General features: G+C 54.3%; 1 protein-coding gene and 1 long non-coding RNA gene across 2 annotated transcripts in view; one reads left to right on the plus strand and one right to left on the minus strand.

The window, feature by feature from the left end:
- FRMPD3 (FERM and PDZ domain containing 3) overlaps positions 1 to 4,099 on the plus strand; it is a 59,035-nt gene extending 54,936 nt beyond the window's left edge. Inside the window, exon 14 of the mRNA XM_026478750.3 lies at positions 247 to 4,099. Within this exon, the coding sequence (XP_026334535.2) occupies positions 247 to 3,254 (3,008 nt within the window). The 3' untranslated portion in view covers positions 3,255 to 4,099. The remainder of the gene's footprint in view (positions 1 to 246) is intronic.
- The window catches only part of LOC123002246 (uncharacterized), a 43,040-nt gene that overhangs the window by 26,712 nt on the left and 1,662 nt on the right, over positions 1 to 14,666 (minus strand). The gene's annotated exons all lie outside the window — the stretch shown is intronic.

Consider the following 14,666-nt stretch of genomic DNA (forward strand, 5'->3'; position numbering starts at 1 on the left):
CTGTGCCTCTTTTGTTTCTTTTTCGGATTCCTGCCCTTCGGGGAGCCGCTGGCAGCTTGCCTCCCTCTGTCCCTCCCCCTGCCCGCCCCCTCCCCCTGGCCGTCCTGGACTGACTGACCGGCTTTTTCCCTGGCTTCATATACTGCTGGCTGCCCTTGCGCCCCCTCCCCGTAAACTTTCCGCATACGCCTAGCAAAAGGACTTGATTGGAGTAAGTGCAGCAAGCCGCTCTCCCTGTCCCTCCAGGTCTGATTGTGCTGGCCACAATCACCCCCGAATCATCGCTGGACTCAGGCCACGAAACCAACTCTTCGGAGCTCACGGACATGTCCGAGATGATGTCTGCCATGAAGCAGCACCAGAACACCACCTACTTCCTGGCCCAGCACCTCAACAAGGAGAGCCTCCTGGCTCGCAAGGACCTGCCCTTCCGGATCCAGAGCTGTGCGGCCCAGGCTGTCCTCACGGCCCCTTACTCTCTTGGGCGCCCAGATCCCAACCCCGCCCTGCAGCCAGCTGTCACAGGCCAGAGCCCTGGCCCCCCTGGCGCTCGGAGGAAGCTGCCCCCGTCAGAATCGCAGCCACCCCAGCGGGAGCGAACCTACGCCCTGGCCATGCACCCGGCGTTGTCCCCACAGCTCAGCGAGCAGAAGAATCTGAGCCTGCTGTCCCCAGTTCCCGAGGACAAAGGGCCTGGCCACACGAGAACGGGCCTGGAGATGTCACTGAGGGCAGCCACACCATCCCTCAGTGAGGAACAGGTCTCCGAGCTAAGGGAGAACCTGCCCAAAGAAGTCAGGTTGAGCCCCAAGCTTCTCCTAGACCCTAAGGGCAGCGTGACCCCAGCTATCATCTCGGCCGCCCTCCAGCAGGTGGCTCACCCTAAGAGCCTACCTGCCCCTGGCGGGGCCATAGTGGGCCCTCCCAGCAGCGGGGAGAGAAGGCTGGAGGCCAGCACGGGGAGGCCTGAGGTCAGCATGGCACGATCAGAAGTCAGCGTGATGAGCAGCAGTGCCAGCAAGAATCTGAAGTTCAAAATGAGCCCCGGTGCTCCAGAGACGTCACGGAATTCCCAGCAGCCTCTGAGCGCAGAGGTCTCCTCTGGCTCCAGAGCGCCCACAGGTAGCCGGGCTGACAGCCTACACCTCTCCCCACAAGAGGACCGGCTGCCTGTGCAAAGCTTCCCTCCTAAAAGCTATCTTTCACGAGTGAGTCGAGAGTCCCTGAGCAAGCAGTCTATAGGGGAGGTGGCAGGCAAGGCCGGGCCAGAGGGGTCTAAGCCCACCCTGTACAAGCAGGGCACTGTCTCCAGCCAGGCGGAGAAGGGGCAGCTGGAGAGCATGCCCCAAAGCAGCAAGATCGAGGAGACCAGTCTGGTGCCCCGGGCCAGCTATTCCATGGCCCTACAGAGCCCCGGCTGCCAGTCACGAGGCCACAGCCCCAGCAGCCAGTCCCGAGGCCAGAGCCCCAGCTGCCAGCCTCGAGGCCAGAGCCCGCTGAGGCCCCAGGCAGCCAGCCGGCAGGTGAGCACCATGCCCTCCAGGAAGCTTGAGACAACCCTGGATGGAGCCCACTCGGCCTCCGAAGGCCCTGCAAAGCCCAAATCCTCCCGAGGGCCCTTCCGGCTGCGCAATTTATTCTCTGCCACCTTCCCAACCCGCCAGAAGAAGGAGACCGATGAGCGGCAGGCCCAGCTGCAGAAGGTAAAGCAGTATGAGCTGGAGTTCCTCGAGGAGCTTCTGAAGCCCCCCAGCCAGGGGGAGCTGCCGGGCACCGAGTACCTGCAGCCCCCGGCGCCCGGCCGCTGCAGCTGTCAGCTGCGCAGCAGCCCGGTGCAGCAGGGGCCGGGCATGTCCCGGGAGCAGAGGCGCAGCTGTGACTGCAAGCGCATCTGCCGGGGGGGCCGGCCTCAGCCCCCCCAGACGCCCGTGCCCGGCCTCCGGGGGCGGGAGAGGGACTGGGGCCCCCTGACCGAGAGGCAGCCGGAGGCAGGCCCGGGCCTGAGCCTCAGCAGCCCCACCAACGCGGGGCGCCTCCGCTCCACCAGCCTGGAATCCCGGGAGTGCCGATCGGACCCCGAGAGCGGCGTGTCCTGCCTGACCACGTGTGCCTCAGGGGGGGAGTGTCTGGGAGCTCCCAACTACAGGAAGCTGATGCGTCGCTACAGTATCAGTGAGCTGGACCAGGGCGACAGGGCCTCGCTGACCTCAGACATCTATCCACACCCACCCCTGGGCATGCTGCCCAGGGAGGCCAAGGAGGTAGAGGCAGGCCTCCCCCTAGGCTTGGGTCCCAAAACCAAGTCCCTGGAGTCGCCCACCCTGGGAGACCCCTCCTACGTCCAGGTGGCTCCTGAGACCAAAGGCCCCAGACAGATGGCAGTGTTCTCTCTGCCAGAAGAGGTGTACCGGAAGCCCGCAGATCTGGACGAGGACAGCGAGAGCGGCAAATGCTGCTCCATCCGCTACTGCTTCTATTACCGCAAGTGCGACATGGCGGACGACGGCAGCGACGGCAAGGACGAGCTCTCCTACTCCATCCCCATGAAGATTCTGCCCGGCATGAAGTTGGACGAGCAGGTGGTGCCCGTGGTGAGCAGGACCCTGCAGGTGCTGGATGCCGCCGCCTGCAGCAGCGGCAGCCCCGACGCCTCCCGCACCCAGGAGATCGACCTGCGGGTGTCCACCTTCGAGGGGAGCCTGGCCAAGATCAATGCCCTGCGGGCCCACGCCTACGGCCTGCCCGACGGTTTCCTGGCCGCCAGGCTGGACACCAACGAGCTGCTGACGGTCCTGCGGCAGTGCGTGGCCAGCCCTGAGGCCCGCGCGCCGAAGCCCTACGTCTCCCAGATCTCCGAGTACAAGCTCGAGCTGGCTCTCAAGTTCAAGGAGCTCCGGGCTTCCTGCCGCCGCGTGGCCAATGTGGACAAGAGCCCGACTCACATGCTGGCGGCCATCACGGGCAGCTTCCAGGTGCTGAGCAGCCTCATCGAGACCTTTGTGCGGCTGGTGTTCATCGTGCGCTCCGAGGCCCAGCGCCAGGAGCTGCTGGCCAAGGTCGAAGAGGTGGTGAGGAACTACACCTTCCTGCTGCGTGCCGCTGAGGAGTCCACCACCCGGAACCTTAGCCAGCAGCAGCAGCAGCAGCAGGCGGCAGCAGCTGTCGCGGCGGCCCCAGGGCACCCCCCAGGCTCCCCGACTTCAGCGACTGTTATGAGCACATTCACCCGCTCCTTAAAAACCCTCATCAAGTAGGGCACCTGCCCAGGCCTGCTCCCCTCCCCCAACCACGGCCCCAGGTTTGAGCTTTGTGGTCTTTGCGTCTTGTGGTGAGTGTACGTGTCTGCCCGGCCAGTCGGGGTCCAAGGGCCTTCAGTCTGCGAGGAGTGAGAACTCCCCGAATGGAGGCTGTCCCTGAGGGCTCCGGGCAGCTGCCACCCTGGGTATCCTCGCCCCTTCCCCGGCCTCTGGTCATCACTGTGAGGGCCAAGGCCCCTCGTCACTACGCCTGCCTGCCACGCAGCTGGATTTTCTCTCTTCTTTAGGGCTGACAGGTGACATCAGGCTCACCTTCCTGCTCCATCTGGGGGCCAGCGGAGCTGGGGCCTGAAGCCAGCAGGCCCGCAGGCCTTGAGCTCCTCCTGGCATCTGCCGCCCTCCCCAGAGCAGTAGCGGTAGCAGCAGGGCACGGCGCCCAGCGGCGGGGAAGGGCGCTCAGCCCAGCTGTGCCCGCCCACCCTGGGCTCACACTCACTCGGCAGAAGCCACCCTAGAGGGCCTGTGCCCAGGTGGCAGGTCTGCAGAGAACAGCCACCACGCAGGGCTGTCTGCAGCCAGCCCCACAGGCTGGCGGCCTTGGGAGCCCTCGCCCCCAGGCCCAGTAGCTCCACACCAGCCATCCCCAAAGTGCCCTGTCCCTCACTGATGGGCAGGGTGGCTCAGTCCACTAGGGAGCAAGCATCTGGGATCACCCCACTCGTTCTGGGTAAGGTACCTGGTGATAAACGTCTGCCCTGGGGAGACCCAGCGCAGGCCTCGGAGCCCGCCCAGCCCAGTCCAGCTCAACGCCGGGGCTGGCACTCTAGGCGTGCGGTTCCTCTCTCAACATCTACCAGACAGACTGTCCTTAGGAGTTTGACTTAGCTACGGATTGGGGATGGGGGGGTGGGGGGAGGGGGGATGGGGGAGGGGTGGGGGGTGTTGATGACTATATCTTAAACTTCTGGAAGCTAGTGTGATATGTTAATCCTGAGTATATGCTTTTGGCTGTGTATTGACCCTGTGGATTCGTCTCTCTAAGAAAAGAAGCTGAGCGCCTTACCCGGTGCAGTCCTGCACCTCTCTCTCTCTCTCTCTCTTTCTTTCTCTCTCTCCAGAGTCATCTGGAAGGGAATTCACACTGTTTAGCATCCTCCTTGACACACATCTACTGCTGCCACCACCCCCCACCCCCTCACCCCCCACGCCCCATCCCTGTCCCCCACGACCTTCCTGGGAGTGAAGACACGGAGTCCCTGCCAGCTGTCCCACTGTAGGGAACAAAGAAAGCCAATGTTTCTTCTGTATAGATTGCTTCTTGTCCACCTCTCCATACCTCCCCCCCGCAGTTTGCCACACGCTCACGCCCTGTGTCTGCCTCTCTTTCACCATTACATGAGAGGTTCGTGTGAAATCTCTCATTCTTACGTGAGTTTTATAAAGATGTACACTGTGCTTAACCCCCGCCCATCCTTGGTACCCTCCCCCAGCGCAATAAAGTCCCCTCCCCTCCCCTCCCCGAGTGGTGATTTCTCCCAGCAAGGATCAGGGGAGCCCCTTCTGCAGAAACTAGCCCCCCCCTTTCCTTGCTTCTCCTCCCTTAGGACCAAGTTGTTTCATGGGCCAGAGATGCAGCCAGTGGGGAACCCTTTCCCCCGCGACCACCGTAAGCCCCAGGGCTATCGTGGTCTTCCTCTTCTCCCAACTTCTTGATCCTGCACCTTCGCCACTCAGCCCCCCCCACCCGAGTCATTCCATGGCCATCCTTCACCTCTCCCTCAGCCTCACGGAGAGGACACATTTTCTAATGTCTGTATATAGTATATATACTACATGAAATATATAAATTATATATATATACTAATTTATGTCTTGTTTTTCAAACAAGAATGATTAAATCTATTCATCTTACTCTCCCAATAAGTCTTTGCAGTGCCTCTTTGTGGGTGTCCTTGTGTCCTTGAATCGCTGGTTGGTGGCAGACCCCCACCCCCCATCCCTGAGTGCTCTCCCTAGCTTCTACTCCCATCTACCTGGGCCCCAGTGAGTGATGAGAGCTTAGGACCCTGCTCATGCTGCCTCCTCTTTGCTCCTCTTAGAAGCCTCCTGTGGGTCACGGTCACCGGGATTGAATATGGTCTACTCCTTTCTCTTGAGCTTGGCTGTGACCTCAGAGCTGAAGGGAGCAGGGGGTAGGGGTTGGGTTGCAGAAACACAACTCGCCCGGTGCATAGTACACCAGATGGCCCAGGAGGTGGGGGACAGACAGGTAGGGGACAGCTCTCTGGGCAAAACTGGGAAATGGGGCTTCTTCCTCTGAAAAGTGCCCAGTTGCCTCAGAGTATAGTTTGGCTGGTGCAAAGCCCTCTGGTGATTTTGGGGAAGGGGGTTGTTTCAAAACGATAGGAACAGCAGGACCCTAAGCAGGGCTGACCTCTCTGGCTTTTCAGAGAGTTTGTATCTAATGGAGAGAAATGATTCTGCTTCTCCTGTTCTCCTCTTTTCTTCTGGTAATCACAGGTCCCCACCAGCATATGAGGCACCCTCATGCCAACTAGATAAATGTTCTCCCTGCCACACACCCGCCTGTGATGAATTAGAAAATCATCGTCCGGGTGACACATGGGCACCTGTGGGCATGTGATGATTTCAGCTCCATCCAGTTCCCCACCCCCTCCCACCCCCCGCGGCCTTGTTGACCCGGTAGGCAAAGGAGACAACCAATGTAGCGGGGCCCTGATTCATCGCTTCCTCCCAAGGACTGGATACAGATTCTCTTCTCCTGTCTGCAGAGGTCCTGGCTAGAGTGGTTTGGGAGCAGGGCACAGAGGAGCCAGAAACAGCATAGTCAGAGCCCCCCTCTGCACGCGGGAGGCCCAGCCCCTGTCGCAGAGCTCTTCTGAGGGCCGCCCACCAGAGATACTGTCCCACAACCAAAGGTTGGGACTCATTGGAAGGCAGTGCCAATGTAAAGTGAGACCTGTTACCACTTAAAAGAACCTAACTGGACAGTCCAGGAATTTGGGGCCCCTCTTGTCCTACACTACGTGGGTAGCTCCCTCTGGTCAGAAAGACTTCTTACTCGGTTCTAGACCCTGGGTACCCATCCACACAGGACCCTGCATGTAGTAGGTCCTCAATAAATATTTGAGGAATGAATGAGTGTTGGATGAGATGACTGTCACGAGAGAGCCCTCCCAGACTTCTGTACCTTGTGCGAAGGGCCCTCACTCCCCTGGGAATGGCTAACCCAGGGCAGTGCAGTTGGATGAGGCCAAGCAGCCTGGCCTCCTCCTGGCAAACAGTGTGAAGTCAGGTCCATCGTCCAGTGTCCCATTAACTCAGCGGACTTTCACACTGCTTTCCCAAAGCTTTGGAAGCTGTCCTGGGGTGGCTGATGGTCTCCTTTTCTGTGGACCCAGGACCACCGTGTGGTATCTCGAAGCACTGGGGGAGGTCATCTTCCCACCAAGTATCTACCTGGCCATCTTCGGCTTGAGCTGGAGGCCGAAGCCGAGGCTCTTCAGCCACCCCCGACCAGACCTGAGTCCCCAGAACCTGACTCCCACTTTCTGACTTCAGCCAATTAGAGGAAAACGGGTTCGTACTGTTGGCATGGACCCAGGATGCCCGTGGTGCTGGCAGAGTCACATTTTTGTCAAGCTGTTGTCAAGGCACTGTGGGTAATAGGCAATTTCATCAGAAATGAATTGAAAGGACTGCCTCAGCCAGATCTCTTCCTGCCAGAGGGGCAAGGGAGGACCAGCTGCCCACACTGGGAAGGGGCATCAATGCATATCTTGGGATCGAATTCCTCCCAACAGCTGCTAGGATGAGAGGGAGAACTGCATCCCATTCCCCGTCCTGCGGGCTGGAAGCCAGACTGTGGGTGTGTGTGAGCAAGGAGGAGGTCCTCCATGGAGTCGGAGGAAATAACCTCTGAGGGTTCAGTCCTGGTCCCTGGAAAAATGGTCTGAATTCCAGGAGGGTCTCTTAGTTCCAATGACCTGAGCTGCTGGAAGCCACTGTGAGGAGAATTACGGAGGCCTGCCTTCTCACAGGGACAGAAGTGCTCGATCCACTTCAGTGTTTCTAGCAACTTCTCACCCAGGCCACCGAGCCCTTGGGTGCTTCCCACACTCCCAGTATTACCGGGGCATGCTCTGGTGCCCTCACGGACATTTCCCGTTGTAGGTTCTGGACCCACCACTTAGGAATGAGCTCCCTTTTAGCTCCCCAGCCCTTCTGTCTGTGATGTCTGTCTTTGCCTCTGAGTGTTGACTCCTCATTCTTATTTTCACAGCTTCAGCTAAAAGGAATATGAGTCTGTACTATGCTGAGAGCCTTCCACAACACAGAGAAGTTGATCCCTGCCCTTCAATATGCAGAAACAACTGTGTGATCCCTTGCCATATGCCGGGCACTGTGCAAAGTACTTTACACGCATGATCTCATTTAATTCTCCTAGCAACCCTTTGAGAGAGAGACTACGAGGTGGTGGCTGGCTAGCTCAGTGGGTAGAGTGTGTGACTCTGATCTCAGGGTCGTGAGTTCAAGCCCCATAGTCAACAAAGAGCTTACTTTTAAAAAAAATTATATATATATATATTTTTTAAATATATATATATATATATATATATATATATATATATATATATATATATATTTAAAGCTTAAGAGAAAGAGACTATGATCATATTTATTTCTCAGGGGCACCTGGGTGGCTCAGTTGGTTGGGCGTCTGCCTTTGGCTCAGGTCCTGATCCCAGGGTTCTGGGATTGAGCCCCACATTGGGCTCCCTGCTCAGCCGGGAGCCTGCTTCTCCCTCTCCTGCCACTTTGCCTGCTTGTGCTTTCTCTCTCTCTCTCTCTCTGACCAATAAATAAATAAAATCTTTAAAAAAAAATTTGTGGGTAGAGCAGTGTGTCCAAAAAGCCACCATCAAAACAATGGAACACCACCCCCCATGCTCCTCAAACTGGATCTGAGTTCATACTCCTTATGCATTTGCATTTTTCTCGAAGATTTTGGGGGAAAATATCATGTGAATGATATATTAAATATTTTTATGTAAAAATATCATGGCGAGGAATGCACGAGTTGTATGCCTTTGTAAAGAATACGTATCATTTCGGGGACGCCTGGGTGGCTCAGTCGGTGAAGCATCTGCCTTCGGCTCAGGTCATGATTTCGGGGTCCTGGGATCAAGCCCCGCATTGGGCTCTCTGCTCAGCATGGAGTCTGTTTCTCCTTCTCCCTTCCCCCCACCCCACGTTCATGCTTTCTCTCGCTCTCAAATAAATAAATAAATAAAATCTTTAAAAAAAAAGAATACATACCATTTCAGAGACACTTGAGACTCCTGTCTGATAACTTTGGCCTCATCCCCATGCTCACCTACCCAGCATTCACTATCCTCTACTACTAGACATACTTTGGTGGAGATACTGGACACACTCAAGGCCCGTCAGGTGACCTAACTGCTGGCATGGGCCTCAAAGGGAGGAGAACATCGAGGACCGGCCTATGTCTGTGAATCTGGGCACACAGGAGGGGGCCAGGCACTTCTTCAGGGATAAGACGCCTGGCATGACACAGTGCCAGGAAGAAGTGGGGTCAGCCTCCCTCCCTCCTGGCCCCCGCTTCCCATGTTGCCTGTTACATGCTTGAGCAGAGGGTTGGCCCCAAGAATAGACAGGGGAGCCAGATTCCCTCCAAGCCGGAGATTTTTGCACCTGCAATGAGCAAGCAAAGCAGGGAGGCCGTGTGGGCTAAGTTGAGCGGTTCCCCAGAATAAAGGGCTCAGTGCTATTTTCGGCACAGTCGCTGACTTGCCATATGATGGGGGTACAAGTCATTTTACGTCTCTGTGCCTATTCTCTAAAATGTAGATGACTGGGTCTTCGGCCCCTCTACGCGGCTCGGAGGACTAACGAGGTAGTGCTGAAAAGCAGCTATAAAAATCCCGCGTCTGAGCTGTAGGACCTTAGCAAGTGCCAATGGAACTGGCCCCCTTTGCAAGTGGTCCAGAAACTAATCAAGCTTGCACCAAGAGCATGGGGCTAGACACCCAGGGGCCTGCTGCCCTCAAATCCCCATCGTCCTCGGTCAAAGCCATCTGCCGGTCAGTTCCCCTCAAAAGGGATATGCAGGACACCCATCCCCCTTGGGCCTTTCTTTTGACATGGGGCCCCTCTGTGGAGAACCCTTGTCCTGTGGTGAACGTGTTCAGGCGGGCCCGAGGCTCCTCTTGGCCTTTGGCCAGTGCCCTGGCTCGTTTCTCTGACATCCTCCTGTCCCTTCATTCTCCTCGCTAGAAGCAGCTATAATTGAAGGAGGCTCAAACTTCTAATTTTTCGTCCAAGTTTAGGCTTAGCTCATAGGAGAGGGCTTTCAACTCCAAAGCCTTAGCCGGCGTCCCAGGGACAGCTGCAAGTTCCAGCTGCTATGCCCAGTGTTTAGTTCCTGTGGGTCCCACCGCCACCCTCGCAGTGTGCCAGCCTATGGCATTGTGCCAAGGGCAGCCGGAGAAATGAATTTCAAAGACTTGCAGGGAAGGGGGATGGTTCAGCTCCCAGGATCATGGCAAAATGGCCTAGGAAGCCAAGGTGGTCTTGCTTCCCACTCCCTGGTGGCTCTCCCTACCCCTTTCTCGCCAGGATATCCTGGGTCCTCATGCGTTCCTCTGGTTTCTCCGTGGTCTACACAGTGACGACCCACTAGGCCTGCCCTCCCTTCAAAATGACCTCTTCCTCTTCCTCCTCTCCCCCAGCAAAAAGTGGTATTATGAGCATATGTTCAGGTTTAAGCCATCTGGTTAACAAAGCAATTTGTGTTGTGCCTTAAGGGCTTCCTGCAATGTTAGATATAGTCATATCCAATAAGGATGTGATGAATCCAATGTTTTAATTGGTAGGCATGTGCTGTGTGACCTTGGTAACATGGCTGTTGGAAATCCCTTCTCTCCATTATGGGATTATGACTGTGGGGAGTGGCCAAGCCACTGAGATAACATGTTCTCTTTGACTTCTCCAGAACCCCAATCGCTTGGTCCCTCAGCCTGCCCGCTTATAAACTAAGGAGCCCAGCTACCCCTCCCTGCCTCATCTACGTTTGAGGCTAAATGTGCAGTATGGGCAAGCTGGTTTGTAGTTTCTTGGGAGTAGCTGTAATTCCTGCTTCCTAGTATGATTTATAGGCAAAACAGTGTTGGACGACAATGGCAGGGCTCTTGGCCACCAAGGACAGAGGAATCAGTCGAAAAAGTGAGAGCAAGGACAAACATTCTTGCCCCTTTCCTAACCTGGCACAGCAGGAATATTCCTACAATGCCCCCCAGAGACCTGAAAAAAAATTCAAAGAACCGAGTAGAAAGTGGACAGATTTCCCCCCCTGCTGAGCATTAGAAAAGACAGATCTGACCTGCAGTTTCTGCAGCCCCAAGCCCATGACGTTCGCTTGGCGCGGTAACAGAGCTGCTTGCAAGAGCCGTACACCAGGAGCCAGAAGACTGGTTCTACTCAAAGCTCTTCCAAGAACTAGCTGTGTGACCTTGGGCATTGACTTCCTCTCTCTGGGTAGCAGGTTTCTCGCTAAGTAAAATGAGTGGGTTGAACTGGAGGCCCTATTAGCTTTTAAAAGGCACATTTTTCTACATTCTTTCATTTAAGCATTTTTAAAACAAAGGCAAGTACTTCCAGCATCACCCAAACATTCCCCAAATCAGTAATTAAACTGGGGGAACGCCAAAGCTCCTAAAAGTCAAACGCCAGAGCAAACCACAGAGCCCACGTGCACCTGAGGGTTTTTTATCCAGTGCTATTCTGCCCAGGCAGTGCTGAAGTGTCCCATCTCTTAAATCTCTAGATGCTTCTAGCTTCCTGGGGGTACTGACCTTGTACAATCAAGCCTACATTCACAGGAAACCAACTTCTGCGAGCCCTAAGAGAAATGCATCTAAAGGGTCCGGCCAGATCCTACCTTAGGCAAAACGGCAAACTTGGCTTTGTGAGATAAAGCTTCCAGAACAGGACTAGTTTTAAGAGAGACTTCCGTTAATAAAAACCATGATTTACGTATATGTCCTTTGCGCTCTCAAAGGACTCCTACGTGGAATCTTTTTTGAAAAGGCACAAATATTCACCTCCTCATTAATCTTCAGTGTCTATCCAGATCTTTATTTCAGATCCGTAGGTGTTTAAAATGTGCCCACTCCAGGGGTCTGTGCTAGGGGCTGTGGGAGATACATGGTCTCTGCCCTCAAAGAGACTGCATGCTTGCCAAAGACACAGAACATGAGTCCAGGAGCTCAGGGAACAGTGGAAGGGCCAGCTGCTAACAGCTGGTGAGCTCAGCGGGGCGCCAGCACATGGGGAATTCTCTCCAGATGTGATGTGCTTTGCGGAGGCATCAGAAAGCCTTCTGCTGTGCTTACACGCGAGACGCCCACCTGCCATCACTGAAGAATGTGAACACTGAGGACAGGTCACACTAGTCTCCAGAGGAAAAAAATCAGAACACAGGAGACAGAAATTGCTGCAGGATTTCTTTTCTCTCGGTGGGTGCCCACAGCGCCTGGTCACACCGCTTCGAAGAATGAAGAGGTAGACCAGATGAAGGGTGGTGGGCAGGAAAGCAAAGTTTATTGAGCGATAGTACAAAGTTCTGGAAGAGGGAGGGGACCCGAGAGGGTTGCCATGGGAGTTTCTAGGTCTGGGGGGTTTTATGGGCTTGTTGGCAAGCTGTTTTAATCTGATTAACCCTCCAGGCACCGTCATCGAATCAGGCTTTTGGCATCTACCTATCACGTGGGAAAGGGTGGAGGGCTCCTCCCAGGGGGGTGTAAAATCCTTTTAAAGGTGGTTTCCTCTTAGGGCGGGGGCCTCTTGTCCCTGCCTGCCTTGCTTCCCACTAACCTTCATTAAAATGAGAAAATCTCTTGAAAGGGATGGAGCCCTTCCAATCTGGAGGGTGTTCACAAAATTCTCCCAGTGGCCCTGAGCTTTAATCTGATGAGTCCAGGGTTCCAGGACCATTTATCTGGAGAGATGTTCCTAGAATTCTTAAAGGGGTCCGTGATCTCCAAAAGTCGAGATTCACAAACCACATTCCACCCGACTGTCTTGTTAAACCCTATAACTAATGGCCCAGTTAAGGACATTACTAACTTACCCTCCCAACCTGGTTCCGCCTGCCTCCAATCTCTTCCCTATTATTCATCCTCTATGGATAAATTTGCCCAAAGCACAATTATGATCCCGTCATTCCCTGACTCCAGAAAGATGGCTTTCCATCGCTTGCAGAATAAAGTCTCAACATAGTACCTGACACTCCAGCCAAAGCAGACTACGTCCCTTTCCTTAAAACCCCTCTCTACTTCCTCACCTTTGCTTCAGGCCTGGGGAGACCCACCTCGCTCCAATCATTGCCTGTCAAAACCCTACCCATCCTTCAGCCTAACTGATGTACTTTGACCTCCAAAACCACCTCCCAGGATGTGCCTCGCAGAGGTGATGCCTTTTACCACTGAGTCTGTGTGTCACTTTCTTTGGATCTCGTGGCCAACGTCTAGTTGTACCTCCAAAATCCATTTTGTGCTTCTGCCTGGGCACAGGGCCACCTCCCGAGATGTTTCCTAGTCTTGCTTGCAGCTAGGTGTGACTTGCAACTAAGCTCTTGGAACGTGACAGAGTTCTTGCCAAAGGGATATGGTGGAAAGTGAAATGGACAAATTCCACCTGACTTGCTTCAAAGGAGAGCCCTTCCCTGGACCTCTTTCTTCCTTCTCATGAGCTAGAATTGTGGATGCGCTCATGACCTTGCATGGAGCAGAACTGTCCCACTGGCCTAGACCGGCCAGCATGGGATGTCAGAGAGAAATCATCTCTCTGATGATGAAGCAGAGGCTTCTCTGTGGTAGTGTATTAAATCGTTCTGTGGCTTTTAAGTGTCTCATTTTCTCTACTAAGAAGCCAACCCCTTATTGGTCTCCCTGCTTCCTATTGTGCCCCCTGCACTCTATTCTCAGCTGAGATGATCTTTTTTTAAGATTATTCATTTATTTGAGTTAGAGAGCACATGAGCAGAGGGAGGGGCAGAGGGAGAGGGAGAAGCAGGCTCCCAGTGGGGAGCCTGACGAGGGACTCGATCTCAGGAACCTGAGATCATGACCTGAGCCAAAGGCAGACACTTAACCGGCTAAGCCACCCAGGCGCCCCCGAGATGATCCTTTTAAAAGGGAAGTCAGATCATGTCATGTTTTGATTAAAACAACAACTTTTACTGAGTAAAAGCAGAAATCCTTAAAATGGCCTACAAGGTCCTGCAAGGTCCATGATCGGCAGCCTCCCACCAATTGCTCACGGACCTTATTTTCCTCATTTTCTCCTACAGGTGTGCTCCACCCCCACCGCCTCAACACTCACTCCGCACCGGACACAAAGACCCTTGTACTATTCTGCAAACAAGTTAGACACTCTCCTGCCTTGGGGTCTTTGCACCTGCTGTTCCTTCTGCTTGTCCCGGATATCAACACGGCTCCTTCCTTTATCTCCTTCAGGTCTTTGTTCAACTGTTACCTTCCCAGGTTGGCTTTCTCTGACTACCCCACTTAAAACTCCCTCTCCCCTACTACCATCCTGGCACATTATCCCACTCCCTTGCCTCATTTTCCTCTATAGCACTTACCACCATTTGACATATTATATATTGTCTTTGTTCACACATTTCTTGTTTGACAATGCAACCTCCATGAGAGCAGGGGTGTTTGTTTACCGGCATATTCTCAGTTCCCGGGACAGGGCCCAGTACATTAAAAGTATTCAATAAATATTTTTTGAATGAACGACTTCCTTGGGCACAAATATTTTCTAGTCCCCTCAATGCCCAGCATTAAGATTTGTTTATTTTAGAGAGACAGGGAGCTAGAGAGCGAGTGGGGGGAGGGGCTGAAGGAGAGAATCTTTAAGCAGACTCCCTGCTGAGCACAGAGTCCTAACCAGCGGCTGGATCCCAGGGTCCATGAGATTATGACGTGCGCCGAAACCAAGACGCTTAACTGACTGAGCCACCGAGGCGCCCCATACTGCTTTGCATGCAATAAAGCACTCAGTAAATATTTGATGAATGAACTATGATGGAGGACTACTAATATTCTGCCTTGCTGTTTGCTTCCTTCTCCAAGTACCCCTAGACCCCTGGGCCTACATTAAATTTCTGAGCTCATAAAAGTATGACAAAAGGTCAGAAGGAGAGGTCCTCCATGGACACTGCTGAACATGGCAATGAGAGAAACATGGATCCTGCTTTGGGTATTTTCTGCCTTTGCCACTTGGACAAATCCCTTCCCATCTCTGGGTCTTAGTTTTACCATATGTAAGATGAAGCTAGGAGACTAGATGATTTCTGAA

The sequence above is a fragment of the Ursus arctos genome, chromosome X (genome assembly GCF_023065955.2).
Source record: "Ursus arctos isolate Adak ecotype North America chromosome X, UrsArc2.0, whole genome shotgun sequence".
Lineage (NCBI taxonomy): Eukaryota > Metazoa > Chordata > Mammalia > Carnivora > Ursidae > Ursus > Ursus arctos.